The sequence below is a fragment of the Corvus cornix genome, chromosome 7 (assembly GCF_000738735.6).
Source record: "Corvus cornix cornix isolate S_Up_H32 chromosome 7, ASM73873v5, whole genome shotgun sequence".
Lineage (NCBI taxonomy): Eukaryota > Metazoa > Chordata > Aves > Passeriformes > Corvidae > Corvus > Corvus cornix.
Window position 1 is genome coordinate 10,353,350 of NC_046337.1, and position 24,823 is coordinate 10,378,172.

The 24,823-nt window shown below is 39.8% G+C and overlaps 1 protein-coding gene across 3 annotated transcripts in view; it reads left to right on the forward strand.

The window, feature by feature from the left end:
* The window catches only part of MYLK (myosin light chain kinase), a 195,708-nt gene that overhangs the window by 151,259 nt on the left and 19,626 nt on the right, over positions 1 to 24,823 (forward strand). For all 3 annotated transcript variants that reach the window (XM_010407059.4, XM_010407062.4, XM_010407061.3), the window contains 6 exons: positions 1,883 to 2,036; positions 14,088 to 14,390; positions 18,008 to 18,043; positions 18,143 to 18,236; positions 19,232 to 19,435; positions 23,616 to 23,833. In XM_010407059.4, coding sequence (XP_010405361.3) covers positions 1,883 to 2,036; positions 14,088 to 14,390; positions 18,008 to 18,043; positions 18,143 to 18,236; positions 19,232 to 19,435; positions 23,616 to 23,833 — 1,009 coding nt within the window. The remainder of the gene's footprint in view (positions 1 to 1,882; positions 2,037 to 14,087; positions 14,391 to 18,007; positions 18,044 to 18,142; positions 18,237 to 19,231; positions 19,436 to 23,615; positions 23,834 to 24,823) is intronic.

Consider the following 24,823-nt stretch of genomic DNA (forward strand, 5'->3'; position numbering starts at 1 on the left):
TCACTTATTAATTTAAAAGGGGAACCACTTATTGTGTCCTGTACTGCACCATGATTTTGCTTTATTTTCACTTACACTTCACCACATACAGTTTTACACTTGGATTTCTTTCTTTCTTATAAATGTGGTTGATTTCAACTCTGTTCCATTCCCAGTCCTAAAAGTGAAAACCAGCCAAGTGTTTTGGCAGTTTACTGGGAGTTATTTGTAGCTGTTATTTGAGCAGATCCAGCAAGTGGTGAGCTGTGATTTCAGCCCTGCCACTGTTTGCTGCAGCGACCTCTCCATGTTTCTTCCTCACATTCCCTCAGGTGCAGGAGAGCCACCATGGCCTCTCTCAGGTACATTCCCAAAGAGTTTCTTCTGCTTGAAGAAAGGGAATGTCATGAATCTGTGACCCGTACTGTTGTATGCCATGGCAGTGTAGTGGAGGGGTGCTGGAACTATGCTCAGCCAAAGAGGGGAAAGCCTTTGAAAGCCTCTTCATTAGCTGAGGAACAAAGTCCATCATTGAATACTGCCAGCTGTTGAAGCTTCTTAACTCCCACCAGCGACTTTATTTCAGGATCCCAGGGAACCACAACCAGTGCAAGCCACTGAGCATCCTTTCAGGCCTGTCTCTGCATCCTTTCAAGGTCTCTGTGTCCTTACAGGGCTTTCTCTGTATCCTTTCAGGACTTTCTCTGAATAATGCAGATCTAGTTCTACTATCACCCCTTGACTAATTTTAATGAAGCAAAACATAAAAGACAGTTTAGAATCTCAGAAGTATGTGGGCAGGGTAGATCAACTTTCAGTATAATTTAACCCTACATAATCCCCTTTGCTAACTTTCTATTTGAGTTATTGTAGGAAAATCTTTCTAACGTTACTTTTGGGCAGATGTGCATGTGTTTTGTCTCAGTTGAAGAAAAAAGCTGGGAAAGTCCTGTTCTTAAACTTTTGATTTCTTCTTCTCTGAATATATGAGACAAGATAAGGCAAACTAAATAGCCTTCATTTTTAATTAAATTCTGAGAATGGCTTGGAAGAGTCACTTATCTAAGAAGGAAGTGGTGGGAGGAAGAAGGGCATTGACATTATGTTGTCTGTTTCATAAGAACACAGCGTACAGCTTCTAAAAGTGCAGTGTAGCATTCTGAGGTTTCTTAAGAACTGTCATGTCGCAAGCTAATAATGATTAAAATCTGTCACCTTGGCCATTTATGCTATGATAGCTCTGTTTCAATTAAAAACTAGTTCATAATATGCCTATGGTATTCAGCAGAGATTTTGATTTTTGCTTCTCCAGAAAATAAAAGTGCTATAGGAAAGCTCAATCTGCTCTTTGAATGTCTCTCTGTACAGCTGTAGCATTATGTCTCCATTTCATGCAACACCATCTTCAACTGGTCAAACCCAAGAAACTGTTACCCTGGTTTGTGTGGAAGTACAGAATAAGCTTAAACAAGAGGGCAAAAGTCACAGCTATGGATGGTTTGCACATTGGGCCTCTGAAGGGGAATGCCAAATGAACTAAGGCTAAAACTTTGTTCCATTGTGGTTTCTCTAAGATACGTGAGACCAAACTTTGTTCTTTTGACAATTACACAGTTTGCACTTTCAGCCTGTCAAAGAGAAGTCCAAAAGCGAAACTCCTGTTCCTTAGTGGGGTTCCAGCAACACCAGTGCTCCCTGTTGGCTTTGCAGGACTGGAGCCATTTTAATGTTCCACTGCATTTCTAGATGATTTGTGTTGATTACACATTTTACCAGCTACACATGTTCACTTCTGTAATAGAGTTATCTGCAGATAACACTCCATATGATAACATTGTATTGTTCTTTGAGCTCTTTCAGATACAAAGAAATCTATCACATAATTTTTTTTAAAATTTGGCAGATTCAAGAAAATGAATATATTAAAATTGAGAATGCTGAAAACAGCAGCAAGCTAACAATATCATCAACAAAGCAGGAACACTGTGGATGTTACACCCTAGTTGTAGAGAACAAACTTGGCAGCAGACAAGCACAAGTCAACCTTACAGTTGTTGGTAAGTCCATAACAATATTTTATATATATACTTATTCTTCAAGCATGAGTTTACATTTGCATTTTATATAATTATATGCAACAGGTTAAATAAAACAATTGGTTAAGTTAAGAAGACTGAATTAAAAAGCTAGTACTTCAAGAAATGGACAGTGACATTGGAATAAGGACTATAAGCAAGATCAGTAGGTCTATACTGTGTTTATTTGGAAAAATTACTAATTCCATAGTGATGAAGATATAAAATACATAAAATAGCTCGTGCTTAAAAAAAAAAAATCCCCCCATGAGATAAAAACAGCTCATGTCTCCATTTTAAATTCCTACCATGGTCTACTGTTTCACAGTGACAGAAAGCAGTGAATAAAGAAACTCTGCTTTGAATATGGAGCCCTTCATATGTGGGTTTTTACACAGGTATCTTAAAGCTTCAAACAGCCTTGTCAGGTGACACTCCCAGGCCATCAGGTTTGTTGTAGCAGGCTGTGGACAGCTGCACAGAGATGTAGACTGGTAGACAGTTGCAGTATATTTGCAGATAAAACTGCACCCTAGTAAGGATCAGCCAAAATCTAGAGCTGTGACATCTAGCTCTGAAAGGGCTAATTGAACCCACCTTGGTGTGGATGCACAGCAAAGAGTTTCCAGGGAAATCCAGGGAAATTCCACAAGCTAAGATGCAATTTGGCTAAAACATTAGTCTGTGGGATGGGTCTGTTTCTGGGTTCTGTACCTGGGGCCTGCAGAGAGGTTATCCCAAAGGTGGTGCCCTGACAGCTACAAGGGTGTGAGCAAGGCAAGAAATGTGGGTATAAGGCCAAAGATGAATCTCTCACTCCAATGAAATCAGTGGCAAAATACCTTTAACCCAAGTTGGACTGGAGATTCACTTCAGTAATCCAGGGAATACCATATGAAGTTTAATGAGTAGAATCACACTTTCAGGTACAATATCAACTGAAGCAGACTGAACGTGCCTCAGTTGTATGTTGCTCTACATCTTGTCAATAAAGGCTTCCTAATTTTTTAAATAAATTCCTTTCATCCAGTCTGTGGCTTTCATTGCACAGTTAAAAGGTAACTCAATGGATGAGTAAAAATATCAAGTAGATTCCAGCAGTGTGCCAGAGAATTCAAGAACAGAAGAAAATAGAATCAGTATTTTTCCCATGATGCATAGGTAAATTGTACTACCCCTTCCAACAGTGGGTCGTACAGGTCAGAAGTATAGCTAGGTTAAAAATGAACACCATTGGTCCTTGAATAATAATAATATACATTGGTCTGGGTATAGGTTTTGGCTGCAAAACCCCAACACAGCTGATTAGCAGCTAGAAGAATGGAGATTACTTGCTCTACATTTCCCTCCTTTTCACTCTTTCCTAGGCAACTGCTGCAGGCAGCTAATTGTAGCCAGTTATTGGGCAAGATGGATTTTTTTAGCTACACAAGGCCAACAATTCCTATTATCTTGTTACTGTGTCAGCCTTGATTCGCTGTTTTATATCCTTTGGAGTTAATTGGTTTGAAAGTCTTTGAATTCTATACCCTTATAAAGCTACATCTCAGCCTCCTGCTTTGCTCTTCCCTAAGAAATGTGCCAGAGAACCGTGGGATTCCCAGAGATGCTTTGGGGAGAGTTGGTGGAGAACCCTTAAAATGTGCAGGAGTTTGCCATGTGTTCTGGCTGATGACAAGCTCTCTGTTTCCAGCAAAAAGAATAAATTCCATCTTGTAAAATTGCCAAGCTCTTCAGTGAGACATCTCGCTGATGTCAGCACTGCCGAAGGCACGACAAGGCCTCATGATTCCTAGTTTGCTACACATGCATTTTAAGGCCAGATTCTTCCATCTGGGCACACAAAAATGTAGGAAAAGGAAGCAAAAATGTCTTCCTTCTAGGAAGGAGGTTAGAATCTCACTAGTGAGATAAAATCCTTCACACTGTTTGCACCTTTAAAGGTGTCAAATGTTCACTGAAGTTGGAAAGTATTTTTCTCTAAAGCCTGTCAGTCAAAATAGGGAAGCCATGTTTCTCTAAATATGCAAAACCTAAGACTTCTGAGTCTACCAAAGCTCATCCTTAGTCCTAAATTCCTGCCTGTCCATTCTCTCTGCTCCATCCTAAGTACTGGGAAGAAACTTGCCCTCCCTGCCCTGACCCCACTTTCATAAGAAGCATTTGTGGAGAAAGTCCTGGTGCTAGAGATCAGCTCTGTTTGCCTCAGCTCTTTATAATAAGGCTCTAAACTCTGTGTGACCTGCCTCCCTGTAAGTTTACCAAGAAAAGGCACATCCATGTGTATGTTGTATGCTCAAAACGCTGCTGCCTGATCTCACTCCACAGATGAGCCTTGAATGTGTTGAAACTACATGGAAACTACAAATACAGAACAATTGCTTTCTGGAGGAGCGTGCCTGAGCAGACCCAGAGCTGTGTCTCTCAAAGAGCTAGCTAACAGGCTTGGCTGTTCTGAATTTCAGCAAATCAAAGACATTAGTTAAAATATAAAATGAAATAAATATGGAAATAAAGATGTATTTATTATTACCTCTTACAACCATGTAGGTTGCAAAGTCTTCATGCTGATGGGCAAGTTTCTGATGTGAAAGACTACAATAAACATTTCTCAAATTGAATTTAGACTGTAACACATGTCAAGGAGCAGGTTGCCCAGAAAAGTTGTGCAGTCTCCATCCCTGGAGGTATTCAAGTTCAGACTGGATAAGCATCTGAACAATCTGGTCTAACCTTATAGCTGATCCTGCTTTGAACAGAAGGTCTAAAGACCTTCCTGAGGATATTTAAGACCATCCTGGATCTTGGTTTTATACTTGCACTTGTCAAAGACCTTTCTTCACAAAAAAAAAAAAACATTATTGACTTAACCTCCAATCAGAGGACAAAGGATTGAGCTTATCTGCCTGGATTCAAATCAGAAATGATCCTGCTATGAAATAAACCCTGGGTCCTAGATCGTAAACTCTATTTGGGTACAATTTGTAGAAATTATTTTTAATAATGACATTTAGAGAAACAAAGATACCCTGAATTCCTCTGAATTTAGCTCCCAAAGTCTTAAATTTAACTGTCAGACTCAGGCTTCAACTGCAAACTTAATTGAACTGTGCAAGGGTTCTGACACTTAAAGCATTTGAATAGCTTATGATTTGATGCAGTTTGGACCATGGGAAAGGATGCTCTTGAAAGAAACCCAACTTTATTCTAAGGGGTTTTTTTCCTTTAATGAATATCAATTAACAAAATATCCATTACACTCAGCTTCCAGTGTGAGCTGTGTGCAGTCCACACAGCAGATGCACTGATAAGTAAACAAGTCAGAGGAGACTTTTAAAATAATGGTGTGGTGCTGAGCACACAGCACTCAGCCACAAGGACTGAGCCTTGTAATTCATTGTGTAACTTTGTACAAGCACTAATAATACTGGGAGACCTGCAAGTCTGTGAGACATCCAAGTTAAGCAGTATCTTCTTTTAAAGGGTCAACTGGTCTCAAAATGTCCATGTTGAGCTTTTCTCTATTGTTATGATCAGCTCTCTTAAACAAGCAATTTCCTCAGGCGACTGATCTCTCTAGGGAGATCTTGTAACATGTTTCTGCTCCAAAACTGAAACAGCCTGATGTGAGATTGAGCTAATTATTTTTAGCAGACAGTGTGTCAGACTGAAGAGGACTTGTGTTGCCAAAGCTGTTAAATGAGCCAACGATGAGCTTAGTGTAAGATATGACTGATTTAGGCAAGGTAGAGCCCTCACTTTACAGTGATAGCAAGGAATATTCATTCCTTTCATGCCATTTATTGGATGTATATTGGTATGTTTATCAAATTTATGATTCTGAACATTTTAGCTGTGTGATAGACCCAGGTCTGTAACCACCTTAGAAAAAAGAACTTTGTTTTCATACTGGCTAAAGCTGGATACTATGACAAAGAATCAGAAGAATAACACAGTATTCAACAAGGGTATCTGGCACTAGAGAAATAATCCATTCTGCAGCTATGCCACAAGCTTGCTTCATGCTTTTGGGCATATTGCTTCATGTTTCCATGCCTACTATGCAGGGGCTTTCTGATGATCAGTGTTTCGTGAATAATTTGGATATTAGCACTGTCTTTTTTTTTTTTAAAGATAGAAGTAGAAACGCAGGTACTACCTTCCTGGGGGCTGATTTTGATCAACCTTGTCTGTCTTTTATAAATCCTTTGGGATTTGTATTGTTCCTGGTGTGGTATTTTGTGTGTATATATGTATATCTATATATGTATTATACACACACACATATATAAGTATCATGGTGATTAGCAAGCTCTACAGTAAATATATGCAAAAGAATGAGAGCAATATCATTAGACACTGAGAGGCCTAAAGTTAAAAGTTATGGTGTTTTTATTACTCTCAGCATTGGTGCACGTCCTGTGTTTTGCAGCCTTCTCCACTGTTGGAAAATTATAAACCAAATACTCAAGGATGGACACACACACACACACACACACACACACACACACACATATATAAGCATGTTGCACACAGGCATGCAAGTAATATAACATGAATTCACTAATACCTGCTCCTCTGCTCCATTCCATACTTGACTTGGGATGGGGAAGTTACTTTATGTGAGGAAGGTGTTACTTCCATGCCTTTAGCAGAATCTGTGTGAGCACAGTCTTTCCAAGCACAAATGAGAAAATACAAGTTTAGCCGAGAACCAGGTCTGATCACCACTAGCTCCAGTAGTCATTGAATGTAATGATAGGACTATTCATTGCTGCTATGAAGTGCTTGGTTCTGGTTCCACAAGCCACATACATACAAGCTATATTAGCATTTGTTTTGTGCCCTGAAACTCTATTACAAGGAAAAGTGGTAACAAAACCAGCAGCACACAGTGACCCTTTCAGCATTGTGAATGCACTCTGTGAGATCCTGAGAAATCTGGCTCAGGGCTCAGTGCTCACCGCTCAGACAGAGAGGACCCAGTGGTCAGGGTTCTGTGTTTCCTCTCTGGATAAGTAAGTGCAGACATCTGGGAAGCAGACAGTGAAGCAAGACATCCACAGACATTTTGACACAGAATATTGCAGCTCAGAAGTGCAAATATGAATGATTCTGAAGTTCTTCTTTGGAGAAGGATCAGATTATATCTTGCAATATCCATGTGATTCCCTGTTTACAGTCAGGTCAAGAATGCAGTGAATTTCCTAAGAGTATGTGGGTGGACTCGCTCTGTAACCTTTAACCTTTCAAATTCCTCTGGATTGCTGGACTATTTTTGTCACTGGTTTTATGGTTAAAGGGCAACTACACTGGTGGTTAAGGAAGAGATGTCTTATGTTGCTGCTCTTGTAGTTCAAGAGTATAGTAACCTCCACTATCAGCCTCCCACTAATGCATAGTGGCAAAACTCTGCGCTGTACCAAAACTAAATTTTCACAGAAGGATAAAAATGTGTAGAGGAAAACCAGCTTACACTGCTCTATGCATCAGTGCTGGTACACTAATCCAGGTTTATTCCTTGAATGTCCATCTAGTTTCAACGCCATTTCTGTTAGCAGAAATTTCAGTAGAACTCTGTGCATAGTTGCTTTTTCCTGAGACATACCTTCAGCTGTTTTTTGAGGAAGAAAATAAATGTTTTTACAATCACAACAAAATTCCTGTATTTTACCTGCTGTTAAATCCTAGGGATATCTTAGTTACTCAAAAATGATTAATTACAACTCCTGCATGCAAACATGGGGTTCCTAGGACCCAAACTCACTCCTGTGGAGACTAATCCACTGATATTCCCACTAGAGAAGCTCCTAAAATTTATTCTGCCTTCCAGTGGGCAGGTTTGGGAGCTCTAATTCAATCAGTTATCAAAGCAGATACCTAATGTGTAGCACATGAGTAATCTGAACAGCTTGTTGATTCAGGCTCAGGAGCAGATGGTTTAGAGAAAGGCTCCTGAGAATGCATTATATATTTGTTTGTTCCATTAGGCCTGTGGCAGAAGGAGATGTTCTTGTGCTGAGGGCATTTGCGTGGGAGTGGTGAGCTCTGGTTTCGTTCCCAGCTCCCTTCTCCTGTGTGTCCTTGGGCAAGGTCATTTTACACTTTCATGCCTCAGTTACCCCAACAGCAAAAAGCAATGCTCTGGGCCACCAGTATTTGTGAGCTACTTTATCCACAGGTCTCAAAAGGGCAGTTTTTAAATAACTTAGTTTTATGTCAGAGTTGTCAGGAGGAGCAATGTGGTGAGAGCATTCTGCACTGTATTTTCCAGGGGAGGTGTAACTTTCAAACTCTGGGCAAACAAATCTTTACCATGGGGTCCTTGCCTCTGCTGGGGAGGCTGTTTCATTAGGAGAAAACTCATATTCATTTCAGTTTCTCTTGAGTTGTTTTGCAGGAGAACGCAGGTATTTTCTAGTTTAACTTTATCCTAAACCTATAGTACACTAACATACAGATTTTACATTTGTTACAGGCTGTTAAGGGGTAATAATATCTCCACTTGCAGCACTCCCCTCCCCGGGAAAAAGCTGCAGGGCGTAGTTTTCCAAGCTAAGCAGCAAGGTCTGCCATGACCCCAAGCCCTGTCAGTGATAGTGCCAAGTTCAGTTATGACCTTTTATGGTTTTGCTTTTCTCCTGCTGATGGATTTCAAATGAAAGCTTTGCCAGTGCTGTCGGCATGGACAGTGTTCAACTGGCTTTTGCAGCATATTAAATACCTTCCCTGGCTAAGCAGCTTGTGGAATGGAATTAAATTGTTTCTTTCTGTCTGTTCTTTATCTGGCAGACAAATATCACAATAGCTAATAATAGTATTATACAGTAATATGATAACTGGATTTAGAAAGAAAACAAACCAATTTTGAGAACAGATAAAGAAAACTACTTCAGAGACATTGCTTCAGTGCTGTCTCTGTTCATAAAAGAAAGGAAAAAAAGTTTTTCACAGGCTGTGGCTATAGTGTTCTCAGTTTTCAGAGGCTTTCTGCTGGAAAAACATCTCTACTTAAAAGCCAGGGCCATGCGAGCTCTTAATGTGCAGCAAACCCTATCGCCTCGCCTTGGCTCAGCCTGACTCTCACAGCAAGTAGCAGAACAATTTCTATTTCCCTGTACTCAGTTAGATAAGGAGATTGTTGCCTTTTTTGGTCTCTTGGAATGGCTCTTGTGTTCTGAGGACTCTGTAAACTAAGCCACATGGAGAAGGCAGTGAGGTCTTGATAGCACGGTTTCATGTTATGTGGGTGTCCTGGATGAGCTGTGGGTTTGCCCTCTATACAAAAAGAGAGAAAGTCTCTTTCCTTGTGTGAAAGAATTTTCACAGAATCACAGAATATTCTGAGTTGGAAGGGACCCCAGGGATCACCGAGTCCAACTCTTAAGTGAATGGCCTGTACAGGGACTGAACCCACAACCGTGGTGTTATTAGCACCATGCTCTAACCAATACACCACTGAAAAAAAAGGCAATGACATCAAGTCAAATCTGTCTGGTAAATAGCAATGATTTAAAGGCTGAGCATGCTTATGTTTTATGTTTCTCAGAGTGCACAAATAGAAATTAATTGAAGTTTAGTTCAGGCTGTATATCAAAACCTGTTTGCCAAAATATTCTGAGAATTTATCTGAGGAAGGAGTGCAGCTGAATTCAGTTTGAGAGTAAATAACAAGTGTGTGTTTCAGTGCTAGGATGGTCTTTAAAATGGCTTACACATTTCATGTGAGGCCAGCTCATGGCATTATCATTTGCCCTAAGGAACACATGCCACAAAGAATAAACTGGAATCTGACCTCCTTGCTCTTGGGGTAGTGGTAATTTACACCTCCCTTTGTTGAGAAGCAGGGGGTTTTAATCTGTGCCGGGTTTGATGGAGCACAAAGGACTACAAAGCAGTAGAGCCCTCCTTCACATCACCTCTAGTCCCTCTTACTCCTCTCTGCTTGGTTCATGTCTTACAGCACACAGGAGTCACTCCTGCTGCTTCCTCTGTGCTGCTGGTGTCAGTGACTTAATGCAGTCTCTGTGCTGCTGTGCAAATAGTCCCCGAGTCAGGTTTGAGGCCAAATTAGCTGCTTATCCAGCTCCTTTGCCTGCCACAAGGCTTTGGAAGCCAGCTTGGGGCAATCCTACTGATATTCCTAGAGAGATTTACATGCAAAGGCTTTGGAGTTTGTAGGATTCTGACCAGGTTCAACAGGACTGTGTGGATACAGCCAGTCTGACCATGACAATCTAGAATATCATAAGTCTTGATTTAGGGGTCATGTATGTGCTGTAAGTTAGCCAAGGCTGGAGTATCCCTAGTTTTGTATAGTGAAGATTCCTTATTGTGGCTTTCTTTTGTTGCATGTAACCGTGAAATTGAAGTTAGAGCTCAATATTTTAAATTAATTCCTTGTCCTGTAGAAATGTGCACAAGTGCACTTTTCGATGCTTTCCCTTCCTTCTAGTTCACATATTGGATTGTAGCTATGGTTTAGTCCAGGACAGGAAGAACAAACTTGTGGTCCAATAAAGCCAATGTAAAGCCCTTATAATATAAGCCTAAGTATGGAATAGGACTGTGTGTGTCAAAGACTGCACATGACATGCAGTGGAATATTGGAGACAGACATTAATGGTATAGTAAACACTAAAACTGAAGGACAAAGTAGAGAACTGTGCTTGTCTTCCACACCCCTCTCAACCCATGGGATGTTTTTATTGGAAGCAGTTAATTGTGCTGATAGAGATTTCATATTCCAGAAGGGAATGTAGTTTGGCAAAATATTCTAGCTTTCAATACAGACAGATGAATACAGGGTAACCTTTAAAATCCTCATAGAATAAAATGTTGAGAAATAAAACAGACACATGGAGAGACCATCTGCAGATTCTCTGAATGTGCAGAGCTGTAGAATACCATCCAGTCTGATATCAAATCATTTTTAAGCATGGTAAAATGGTACATATACATCTGTCACATTAAAAAAGAGCAAAGATTAGGCTCTCATTCCTGTCTATGATCTCCCATAGCAGCTACTACAGTATTTATACACTGAACAGATCTGCAAGCAGCAGCACGTGATAGACTTCCAACAGAAACGTGCATCTTTCTGGCTCAATAGAGTCCAGCCAAGGTTGCAGGTTTTCCTCTCTGCCTATTGGGGAAAATGCGTTAGGAATGTAGAAATATTCCCAAGTGGCACAGGAAATGCTACATGGCTTTAGACTATCAGATACTAGTCTAAAGCCATGTAGCATACGTATCCTTTGCCACTGATGTCCCCTTGGCCATGAATGGTTTCTCTGCAGTGCTCACGTTCCTAAGCCTCGCTTCTGTAAACGACGCTGGCCAAAGGGATTGCAGTTGTCTAGGTGAGTCATGGAAAGAGAGCTCACTGAGGAAACTGAGGCATAGACAACTGATAAATCATGCCCAGAGTTTCATTTGGAAAGAGAAGTGTGCTGAAAGTCAGCAATGAGAGAGTGTATTTTCATGTCCTGCACAGGAAGCAGGCTACCATGCTCTGCAAATACTGAAACATAGGCACATTTTCTTCATAGAAATTCAGTGCACAGTAGTAAAGCAACCTAACACTTTATTTTTAAAGCAACATATCCACCCAGGTTTGGATGTGTGCATAGCAGATGTCAGACAAACATCAGCAGATGCCACTGTAAGGTGATGAACTACCGGCTTGGCTTTTTCTTCAAAGTATTTTCCTCCTGCTATCAGCAACTGTTCTGCTCTGTTTGGATTTAGGATAAATCGGCTGTTACTTATTCAAGGTCTGCTATCTGCATTTTGAGATGATGCAGTGATGGTTACATAGGAGGGAAAACACGACACAGAGCTGAATATTCTTCTTCTGTAAAGATTTTGAAAAGGACAGAAAATAATTCCCAGCAAGGTCTGCATGGATAATAAGTTGTAGTGAAAAGACGCTGTTGCCACTGTCTGACTAAAATCATACAATCCATGTGTGCCATGCCAGCAGCTCTCTGGTGGGTGCTGTGGGTATGGTACAAAGGTGCTGATACTCTAAATGGTGTGTGAATCCTCACTTCTTGCAGCTTCAGAGAGGCTGGGACAGGATCAGTACAGGGAAGAGGGATGCTCCTGAGGCACCAGGAGATCAAGATTCAGTTCTCATCTTTGCTGCAATCTCTCTTTCTAATCTTAGACAAATCATGTAACTCCTTTGTGATTCATTTCTTTATGTATCTACTCTATAAATTCATGCTTGCTAATAGCCCCTTCCATTCTGCCAGAAAATTAGGTGAGTAAAATGTGACCACTACGGAACAATAAGCTATTCCAGAGGTTAAGGACATCTGGTCTCTGACATGTGTTTAACAAGAGATGTACTGTCTAATGATGACTCCTAGTGGAATGGTGTTTTAAGTGTTGCCAAAATGAATAAAAATAATCTTGATTCTGGCAGTCACTTTTTCTTCCACCTGGGCGTTCTCTTACTGAATGCAATGGAAAAGTCACTGTCCACCTCCCTTCCTTCCTCTCAGTCTTTTCCTTCATACTTGAAAATTTCTATTTATTTATCTTCTAGTAGGTTTAGTTGTGGAGGGAGATGTATTTTTCATCACAACTGAACTAAATTTTTTTTTTCAGGGAAGTCACTGGGCAATTAAACTTGTACTCTTCCAAATAGTGAACTGATACTTAACTATCTTGATCAGATTAGACTGTCCTAATTTTCCTCTCTGTGAGTTAAACCGCAGCAGTCAGAGGAGAGGTTCCTCTGTCCAAGAACCAGAGGCATGTTTCTGACAAATTGTGGCTGTTTCTGTCAGCTCAGTAATTTTCCTAGGAATGATAATTTGAGTAGAGAGGGATATAGTCTGTCACAGTAAGGCTTTGATCAAAGTCTACAAAAGCTTTCCCAGCATTTGGATGTTCTCATTGCATTTTGCCTGCTTTGTGAGCTCTGCTTTTCCTACAGAAAAAGGGATAATGTCCATTAGCAGTTTGAACAAGCAAAATGGACCAGGATTTTATCAGTCCATGTCCAGTGTAACCACTGTTTGTTGCATCTCACACTTTCTATCATTTTTCTTTTCATCTTCTCTCATTTACCTCATCCTTTGATTTCTCTTTCAACCTTTGGCCCCTAGTTCATCCAGATCAACATCATCTTCATTATGTAGGTTTTGCTAGATTAGTTCTGAGAGGATTATTTCCAGAGAAGCTATTTGTTCCCTTAAAAGTTTTTTGAAGTGCTTAACTTCCACAGTTATTTTCTAGAAATTTCTTTTAAAAGTCATAATTTTTCTTAGAAGAACATTAATTTCGATAATTAATCATTAGACTAAATCTTGAAAAAATTATGTAACCTCAAGGCTTTTGTATTTTCTCAGGTGTTTGCATAATTGGCTGCACATCTGCACACCAGGTTCTGGTGATATTGGATCTACTCATGTAAATAAGGACTTCTGTAGCAATCCTCTAACTGAGGAAATACAGAAGTTTCTATCTTCCACTTCCTCAACAAATTCCAAAACGCATATGAGATTTTTAAAATCTCACTATTTAAATTATATATTCTAAGTTGAGCTCCTTCTTACCAAAAAGTGCACTAGACTTCCGAAAACTGCAAAGAGATGAATTTGTTCACGAAACAGTTGGCAGGTAAACTTGTCACCCTTCCAGGCCTTGTTTCCATGGCAACAAACTGGGTTCAGTATTTCTGCTACCCAGGTGTATTTGGATGAGTGGCACCTTGTGAGGCTGTGAAAGGCGAGCAGTGGCCCTGAAGTGTGGAAGCAGATGAAGGGAGCTGAAGAAAGTGCATCACAGTGATGGGATGGTTACAGGGGTGTTCCTCTAAGGAAGATCGCCAAGGAGTGGTTTGCATTATTGTGGGAGATTGCAGGCATAGCTGGGACTGGTTTTAGTCTCCACAGTTTCTGTAAGGATAGCTGTGAAGCAGAGCAATGGAATGGAAAGAGGAGTGTTAGCTAGGGCCAGCAATACCCTGATGGAAGTTCTGTCTCATCCTCACAGTGTGCTTTGCGTACGCTTTTGCAGATAAACCAGACCCACCTGCTGGAACTCCTTGTGCGTCAGACATACGGAGCTCCTCCCTCACCCTCTCATGGTATGGCTCCTCTTATGATGGTGGCAGTGCCGTGCAGTCCTACACCGTGGAGATCTGGAACTCAGTGGATAACAAATGGACAGACCTCACCACCTGCCGCAGCACCTCTTTCAACGTGCAGGACCTGCAGGCTGACCGGGAGTACAAATTCCGCGTGCGAGCTGCTAACGTGTACGGCATCAGCGAGCCCAGCCAAGAGTCTGAGCTGGTAAAAGTTGGAGAGAAACAAGAAGGTTAGTCCTTAAGTGGAAAAAAACCCCTAAATTTGATTGAACTCTACCTTAAGAGTTCCTTAGTGAGGGCAGACCGCTGCACACCCTCCTTCCCATGTCTCTGTGTGGTGAATGCTTGTGCTGGGCTGCAGCTGTGCTCAGGTCCTTCACAGACTTCATTTGGGAGTCTGAGCACATCAGTTTTGCATACAGCCAGTGTGGAAAAGTGGCTTCAGGGATCCCAAATCCCTGCCCTGTGAAAGCAAGCAATGATTCTTGTTCTGGCTTTCTGAGTGAGTACTGGTTGACAGAATTCTGCAGTTCAGTGCACAGGTAATGTGAGATGAAACCTTTCACGCATGTTACACATTCAGTCCATGCCCAGTTGGAAAATGATGATTGGTGGCTTGCCTGAAATACACCAATGGATTCATTAAGTTTGTACTAGATGCACTGTGAAAAACAAGTCATAAACACGATCCCAAATTAGCTTTTGGAAATCATGAATGTGCTTGCTGCTAGCCAAGCACAGAATATGAAGCAGAAAATGAATTGGCACCTTGTAGCAAGCTGCAGTTCCCATACTTTCAATCCCAGCATGCTAGTGCACCTTAGTGCTGTGTCCCCTAGTACACCCAGCCTGTGAGTTCAAGGCTATCCTACTAAGCATGTTGGTTTTCCAGCATTACGGATGCTAAAAATATTTTTTAGGGTTTTTGATTACAGTTGCATGTACTTTTAAAAATATTTGTCAGTATCTTTTGCTTCTTAATTTTTATTTAAGATCTTCTCAAAGAGGTAATAGGGAGTTGGATCATTGTAGAAATTATTCAGAAACTGGTACTAAAACTTGAAACACACAAATGTCAACATTATTTTTCAAAACCAGAAAGTGACATATTTTTGTGCACACCTCCATCTACCTACTATGCAAACATGACTTTGACAGTCACCTCACCAAAAAGTCCAGACCAGGAACAATGAATTTTACCATTTTTCCTGTCTTTGAGGAGCGGACTATGGGTCGTATCTCTCCCTCCTTACTTACATGTGCAGGCATTTGGAGCTTTAAGTGTTCCACATAACCCTTGTGAAGTTATCTTTTACTGCTAAAGCAAGACAAAATGCCAGCAAAGTGATGCAGCATCACACAACTGTGTAAGCCTCTCAACAGATGTTTCTAAACAAAAGTAAATCATATTTCTCTTCAAGTGCTAAATGAGATGCATGCTGAGAAATTACTTTTCCTCTATTTGCAAGATTTAAAACCAATCTAAATCAAGATGCACCTTCTCTTCAAAGCAGGGAAAATAACATCAGGAGTAGCAATAAAATTGAAAGAAAGCTAGATGGTATTGGCTCTTCATAATAAAATTCCCTGTGTTTGAATGCCCTCTTTCTTTAGTTGCAGGACAAACACCTTCTAGGGTTGGAGACCTGACTCTTCTCTATGTTTGTCTAGAGCAAGCACTACCTGTACTGGACCAAAGCAAACAAGCTATTTTTCTTTTTCAGACTGAGCATTTCCTTACATAGATTTAATACAAAAGGCCAGAATGTGTATGAGTTATTGTGATACACATTTTAAAATGCAACAAAAAAGTTGTTTTGTGCAAAAAGAAAATGTGTTCTGTTTGTAGGAGGAGGGGATTGTCTTTGTGCTCTCAACTCCGGGGCTTATTGATTTCAATTCTTGGTACTGCAGATAGCATGGAGAAAGAGCAAGTCATCTAAAGAGTGATTTTTCAAGTGTGTGGTTATAACTGGTGCTTTAATTAAAGGAGCAGAAAACGCATGTGTTCAGTACCTGTCAAAGTTAGGACTTTAAGCTGCCATCTATGTAAACACTTAGCTGAGTAACTTGGGATTTTCCAGGCTGTCAGGAAGTCTGATTACTGATTTTCATACTGAGGTGGTCAGCACATATTAGCAGTGTCATTATGATCTTAGTGAAGAAAGGCATGGCTAAATTTTCACTGTGCATTTAAAGAAAACAGCTACTAAAATAAGCTTGTTAAGTGACAACAGATTAAAGCACACATTGCCATGTTTGAGGAAAATTTGGTACTGTTGACTCACTTCCAAGAAAGGTTTTAGCACAGCTACTCAGCACTTACCAAGATCAGATTTGTTCCACTTACATAATTTAGGCTTCCACTGGTGGACCAAACTGTTTCTATTCCATGGCTTTATTGCAATGTCACTGCAGAACCGGGCACTGACTTCTTGCCTAAGCAGCATTTGGCAGACATTACCTACTGGCAGCCTGGCTGGGAGCAGCTCCCTTATGCAGCCCTTAAAAGGGGAGGAAAATGTGATATGCTCTGTGCAGGAGTGGTTTGTAGCTGAGGAAGGTCTGAGGACAGCTACCCCGGGTGGGGAAGGCTGCCTTCCCTCCCTGCTCTTCTGGTAGATCTCTGCAAAGCAGCTCATCTGTGCAGGAATATGCAAGGGTTGCAACTCCAGGAAAAAAAAAAAAAAGGCTTTAGCAACAGACTTTATCCACTTGATTGGCTTTGCTACCAGCAGACAGATGCAGCATTTTGTGTAGGATGTGAAAGGCTGATGCCTTAGACCAGCTATCCGCTCACCCTTTATTTCTTTTGTTTTCTTCTCATCCTCTCCATCTAACTCTGTGCTCTAATGCACCTAGCAGCACCCAGAGTACTGCATTAATGTTTCATAACACAAATATGTTGACAGAGAGGGGGATAAATCCCTTGGTTAGGCTTGCACTCCGCGATGGCAAAGTGCAGCTTCAGCAGCTACGGTGAGAATTGAACATGTCACTGTGCAACAAACAGGCTTTGCAGTTTCTCAAATTAATGGTCACAGCCACAGGTCTTAGGAGCAAGCCCAAGCAGTTAAGTAATGTATGACAACATTCCAGCTTTAGCCCCTTTCCCCTCATACCCTCAGGCAGTGCTACTGGCAGTTCATGTATATGAAAATTAGAAATGAAAATCAGGACACTCAGGCCAGCTTTGACTTAGGTCACTGGGTTCACCTGTCTTTGAGTCTGCCTGCAGAACTGAGGCTCCTTTTGGACCTCAGTGATTACAGAATTCAGCCATGCTCGGGGGAATGCATGCTGTTCAAATTTTCTCAATATCTCAAGTCTGACAAGTTCATCTGGATGCTTTGCAGGGAATCTTTTCATGTAAAAACTTGCTTAACTTTTGGCTTCACAATCCAAAAAAGGCACATCAAAGCCAAGAAAAAATTGTCATTGAACAAGAAGTGTTACTGGTTTTAATATTTTTAATTTATTTGTTTATTCTCTGAGGCATTCCTGAAGGTATTTCTTAGATGACTTCGAACTGATGAAGTATGCTGATGTTTCTAGTAGGCAGGTATAATTGACAAACTGCAAACCACAGGAGCAGGTATAACTGCAAACCACAGGAACTTGATTTATTCAGAAATGGTGACTAGACTGTGACTGGATAGTCAATAGTGATGAAGAAGGGGTGAAGAGATTTTAATTATTAAGTTAATGCACAAACTCCCTGACTGCTTTTTGCTGCTTTGCCATAGGGTCTATCTGTTGTCCACGTCACTGTGAATAATTTGACTATCTTATGTAAGTACCATATCCCATATAAAAATTTATTCATGTCTTTTTATTTTCATCACAGAACCTAAAGAGGATGAAGCGGAGCTATCTGATGATGGTAAGAAGTGCATGTTTTGAACAGGACAAATGCAAATCTGTGTTCTTCATTCACATTTTCTGGAGTGTTTTAATCATGGTCCTTAACACTTATTTGTAGAGGGGAAAGAAACAGAGGTCGAATATCGGACAGTTACAATCAACACTGAACAGAAGGTGTCAGATGTCTATAACATCGAAGAAAGACTGGGATCGTAAGTACTGGACCCTGCTTTTGAAGACACACAGTTTTCAAGGTCACCTGCTAGTTATAATGATCATGTGCATTTATTCTCTGACTATCTTGCACTTTCAACATCCTGGTTGGGCTCCTTTGTTGTGGTAAAAATAGATTTTAACACATTGTGGCCTCCACTCCATAAAGATCCTTTGCTCCTACTAGCTGATAATTTTAAATAGGCACTACATGTGTTTCTGGCAAGGAAAACAGAGCCCACAAATGAACAAAGCTAGAGGATTCATGGGTTTTCAGTGTCCTAAAACCTATCTCAAAAAAAGAGTACACATTGTGTACTTGCATTTCCATTCTATCCATTAGTGGTAATAAGATTATCCTGCCCACGGGCTGGAATCTCTGTTGACAGCAGCCATAATCCCAACAGCATTAATACTATTGCTGAGAGAAGGTCAGTGATTAGTCTGGCTGTGTTTCTCAGGGCCCCAGCTCGTGGTGGTGTGAACTGCAGGCCATGATAATCTTTCAGTGATCAGTGCTGAAGGCCAGGGATCCTGTGTGCTGCCAATAACACGTCCTGAGAAGTGTAACATAGAGGTAGAATTGTACATTACAGCAATGGGAAACAATAGTACTGACACCCTGAACATTCAGATTCTGATTTCACCTACATCCTATACCTGAGATGTCCCATCTGCTGCCCCTTCAGAGGTGTATGACCTACAGAAAACTGTGTGCAGAAAGACCTGAATTAAAGCCTGGTAGGAGTCCCAGTTTTTGAGCCCTCCTATATAAGACTTGTTAACTGGAATGGCAGAGTATCTCTAAACATGGTATTCATTCAAAAGTTCTTGCAGATTGCTCTGCACAAAATCAGTATAGAATAATACTTGATATTAAGACATTTTTATTTCAGAATGGAATGGTTGTGCTGGAATATATAGTAAATTGTTGCTATTTGTGGTGGCCCATATATTGCAAAAACATTTTATGGAAATAGTTATATATTTTCAGGGGAAAATTTGGACAAGTCTTCAGGCTTGTGGAAAAGAAGACTGGAAAAGTTTGGGCAGGGAAATTTTTCAAAGCATATTCTGCTAAGGAAAAAGAAAACATAAGGGATGAAATCAGCATCATGAACTGCCTACACCATCCAAAACTTGTCCAATGTGTAGATGCCTTTGAAGAAAAAGCCAACATCGTTATGGTATTGGAAATGTAAGTATAAAGCAGAACACACCAACAAAGTTAATCATGTTGAAAATAATTGTGTGTACAAAAGTAGCAACTTACAGACACAGGACCGTCAAATGCTTCAGGATTTGCAGGGCTTGGATGGTTTTCAGATCTTGCAAGATTTTCCAATTATTTATACAACTTGTTTAAACTGTGTAAGTAAATCTGTGTTAATCTTTTAAAAATCAGTCAATATGTTTTACAGTTTTGTCTTGTTTGCTTGTTTCTTAAAGTACATGTGGTGGGGTTTTGCACCTTACTCTTATTGCCTGCTTGGGAGAGGTGAGAGAACCAAATTAACTGCATTTTGAACTTTCATTTAGAACAAAAATATGTTTAAGGAGGAGAACTTTTTTTACTTAAGGCAGTTCTAAACGTGTTGAACAGGCTTCACAAACAATAAAGGCCAGTATGACCAATGTCTGCATCATCCATAATGCACCTGCTTAGTGTGAATTCTATACTTGTGGCAGTACCAGCTGGAAAGGAAATCAAATCCTGATCTGTGCTGATGTTTTTCCCAAAAAGTTACTTTAGTTACAGTTCTGCTGCCACACTGACTTCATGTGCTCTCTGATGCAAGGAGAAGCAGTTTTCTTGCTGGCTGGAAGTTCTAAGTAAGATATAAATTGTTTGAGGCAAAAGAGACTATATGTCTATTTTGCTTGCTTGGCACTTGCTTAGATTATCTGCAAACTACTACTGCACTGGCATATTTCAGAGACTGGATTTTACAACCCTGGAACTTATGTGCAGGAAGGTGTTTTTATTTTTAAATTAAGCAGTTGAGCAAACTGATGATGGTAAAGGAAGGGAACCCTACTTAGCTTGGAACTGAGAGCTGGCAGACCTAATGGAAAACAGGGAGATGTATAAAGAGTCTGGAATAGCATATGGCTTTACACTCCATTAGTTCCCCCCTGGCAGCAAAGGGGTTTTACTCTTTAAAAATATAGAAAACTGCAATCAAATTTAAAGTAGTTTTGTTACCCAGTCTCACTAGGATGTGGATTTAGTTTGGAGTGGCCACCTTTTATGGTTTTTGAGTCCCCCTCCCATCCCCCTCCCAACATTTCCATTGTGTCAAGCAGCAGCAGAGCAGGCAGGTCTGGGCAGTGAGGTGTGTGACCCCTGTGTCAGGTGACTTGGTAGCCTCTCTGCTGTCACATTATCCAGCTGACACAATCCCAGCCCAGCAACTGCACCTGTATTGATAAAGAGCCTCCAAGGGATCATTTCTGCTGTGATATAGCATTTCTTTGCATTCAAAGAAGTTGTGGGAAATACCTTTAAAATTCTTACTATCCAAGCTGTTTGTTTTATTTCCATCAGAGTTTAAATGCATGGATTTCAAATAAATCAAGCTCACCTGCTATCAGTCTCTTTTAAATCAGATTTTAGCAGTGACTGGAATTTAGGAGCTCCCCTTCTACTCAAATTGATGAGAAGCACCCTTATATTTTGCTTCCTGATATTTATTCAAAATTGTTCATTCTAATTTTATTCCCATACCTTTCCTAGAACCTTTTAAACTTCATACTCTCTGCTTTTAGTATTTCTTATTACACTATTTTATATTATTTGATTTCATATTAAAAAAAAAAATCTGATTTTTTTATTATTACTTTTAAATTAAACACTATAATGATGTGCTCTTGCCTGGAAACCTTTCCATCTGACATTTACTGGAAGTCAGAGGCAAATCTCAGGCATTTCCTTTTCAAATATAGGAAAATATTGGTTCCTCCATAAGCATCTCAGTGGAAAAAGTAAATCTGAAAATAGTAGCCTGTTGTCAATGTAAGTCAGCACTGGGAGATAAGTGCCTCAAAGTTTTATATACCTCAGATAGTTTATTTTTACATAGATCAGAAGGAGATTATTGTATTGCAAATTAAGATTATTGGAGCAAAATCTCAGCACTAAATTCTATCATTTGATGTGATTTAAGCTGGTACAAGTTACTTTGGTTTTCTCTTCTTTTCTAAGGTAGATTTTTAAAAATACTGTTGAGTATTTGCCTGGGCAACTCTAAGGTAGATTCTTTTCACTGTTCCTACTGGACCAAAAACCTTAGATGTGTATTCTGTGATTCCACAGACATGAATATTTTCCTATATGACTCATGTAGAGAAGACTGAAAAGAGGAGAACCCAGAAAAAAAAAGAGAGATTTAGATTCTGAACTAGTTGGACTGTTTGAACAAAGCCGACTTCTCCACCTGTGTATGTGTAGAACCTCATCCACACTGGTTTTATTCAGCTTCCTAACTGGCAAAATCAAACTGGATTTAGCTCCTGATATAAATGCAACAATATTCATCCCATAAGCGCATTGCAGTTTAATCTACCATTGCTACGAGAGTGTTGAGAGCTCCCATGGTAAAAACAGCAGGCAGATGTATTAACAGTAGTTCATTTACAAAAATGTGCTAAAAAAGTGGTGCTTGAGACAATGGTACAATTTCTGAAAAGTTTTCCCTTTGGGGATCTGAAAAGGATGGCACTTTTATAGCCCAAGTAAGTTGTCACTATCTGCTTTAAACAGTCAAAACAACTGGTACATTTTAGTATGAGGATGATTATCATTTGGAATTGCAGAGTAATCCAGATATAAACATTTTGCCTGCAGATGTTTTCATAAACACCCATACTGGTTAATGTCTTAGCAAAGCAACAACAAACTAGATCCCCTGAATGTTTATTCAACAGGTCTGGCAATACTATTGCTTTAGGTTACAAATGTGCTCTTACCCAACATAACCCCTCAGTTTGTCAAGCATAGGCTCTTCTTACTATTTTTATATTCATAGGAAACCACAATAGCATTTCTAATTACATATTTTATGAAATCTTATAGCCAAAGCAAGAAATGCATCCAGAACTTCAGATGTTTCAAATTCAGTTTGGTACATGAGGGATATAATCATGTATCTGGCAACCTGCAAACATGGAAAGGCTGCTTTTCTGTTGTGTATTTTCTTTCTGTAACTGAAATGTGCAATTGCATTTGGCAACAAGCATGAATGCTGCAAAATATTAAACCATATAAAGACCATGGTGTGTTTAATTTCTAAAAGCAAAGCTGCTTTTCACTACGCGTTCCTTTCTTTACGGGTCATTCACCCACAGCATAAGAAAAAAGTATTTCCCATCTTTGGATGCAAGCAGATAAACCAGTTGAGTGATTACTCAGAATTTAAAATAACAACAACAACAAAAACCCAAAAAACAAAAAACACAAACAAACAAAACAAAACACAAACACAAAACAAAAAAACACCAAAACCAACAAGTCACAAATTATGCTTCATTAAATCTAGGTTAAAAATGTCCCACTTCAGTTTCATGAACAGTTCAATCGAGGAGATGCTACCCTAGAAAGACCAATTATTTCACATCTTAAATTAGCATAAAAATGGAATTGACCTACAAGAAATGTGATGAGGGCTCAGCTAAAAATACCACACTGAAAGTGTTGTGGGTTATATCCTTCTCCTGTCATGGCTAAGGAGGAAATTCCCTCTGAGCTCACTTGGGTCAGTAATTTACCGTTTGAGCTTTGCATTCCAATTAACCATATCATCGGAATTCTTCCTTCCTAGCCCTTGTCACTCTCAATCTCTCTTTTTTCTGAATTTTTGCTCATGTGCTTGAAATTCTGTCCTCTTTCCCTGGGACCCATTCCATGTATTTTAGTTTTCTTTATTTCTAAATTACATTATCTACCTTTGTTCACTGATGGATGGTACAAGGAAAGGAAGACATGGGAAATGTGTGCTCAGAGTCGGGAGCAGTGCTACAAAGACGTGTTAGCAGGGTGGCAATCACAGAGCACACACTTCACTGTCAGCTGCAGGTGACCCAGTCCTAGAGGCAGGGTGTAAATCCCTCCTGCCTGGAATAACAACATCGGTGTTTCACAGTTCTCACCTGCGACAGAGATTCAGAACAGAAAACATTTATTGATTTATACCACACACAAGAGGTGATTCTTCCCACATTTTCTGTGTGGGTATGGAAAATGCAATTACAAAACACAGATTGCATCCTGAAGTGACTGCTGCAAGCTTGAACTCTCTGTATTGCTGTAAAAAAAAAAGGTCTGATTACTCCCCAAATGAATATGTTACAGAAGTCTCTTCTTATTCTGTCTTTCACAGGGTTTCTGGAGGAGAACTCTTTGAACGAATCATTGATGAAGACTTTGAACTGACAGAGAGAGAGTGCATTAAATACATGAAGCAGATTTCAGAAGGAGTTCAATACATTCATAAGCAGGGTATTGTCCACTTGGATTTGAAGCCAGAAAATATTATGTGTGTCAACAAGACTGGTACAAGTATCAAACTCATCGACTTTGGACTCGCAAGAAGATTAGGTAATGAATTCTCTGCCTATTTAAGTATCACAGGGGGAAAGGGCAGAACAAACAGTAATTCATGATACCTATTATATTCTTTCATGTATAGAGAGTAAATAAACTATGTTTCCTATAAATATTTCTGGTTTTAGGAAGAAATAGAAAAGGGAGAAAAGAAGACATTCAAGAGTGAGAGTAGGGCACCTCATCTTCAAGAGAAGTTTGCAGTGAGGTGTACACAATCTACCTGCCTGTTTCTACAGCAGGGTATCCCTGTAGATTCCACCTAAAATACACAGTAGTAGTAATGTTAAAAAATATTTACATTTGGTACCATCAAGCACTAACTCTCTAACTGAATGCTTCATGAATACTACAAATCCTCAAAACTTTTTTAACAGCAGGGATTTAGGTGATGCTCTAGAAGCCTTTCAGATAATTACAGTCAATTTACATTTTCCCGTTATTTTTATCATTTCTTATCATAAACAGCAGGATGTTGTCATACATGTTAAACATCGTAGGAATGCTATAAAGAGCTGTGTAATAGCACTACTTAAAAATAATGCAATTGGGGGAAATTCCATTTGACAAGCCCTTCCTCTTCCTAAGCTGCTTTTTAGCAGCTTTCTATCATTCGTTTTGGTCTAAGCTTCCAACATGCTCTACAACTTGAAAGCCAAAGACCTTCAAAAGTTCTTGTCTTCATATTGTTCAGCTCTAAAAAGCAGCCCTTCAGTTGTGTTGTCAGTGTTAAACAATACCAACATCCCACACTGATCTTTGTATTTTCACAAAAGAAATAAAAATCATTCCAGGAATTAAAAGAAACAAAAATAGTTTACGAACCTGTTACACTGGGAGAGCCAAGATTTGTGGATCTCCTGACAATAATTGATTAGGACAACTTATATGAATTCCTACTCTGTATATAAAGGGGCCCACAGCTGGATTCTTACTGGAAATCTTTTGCCTTCCCTCTTTGAAAACGTATTAATTTTAAAATTG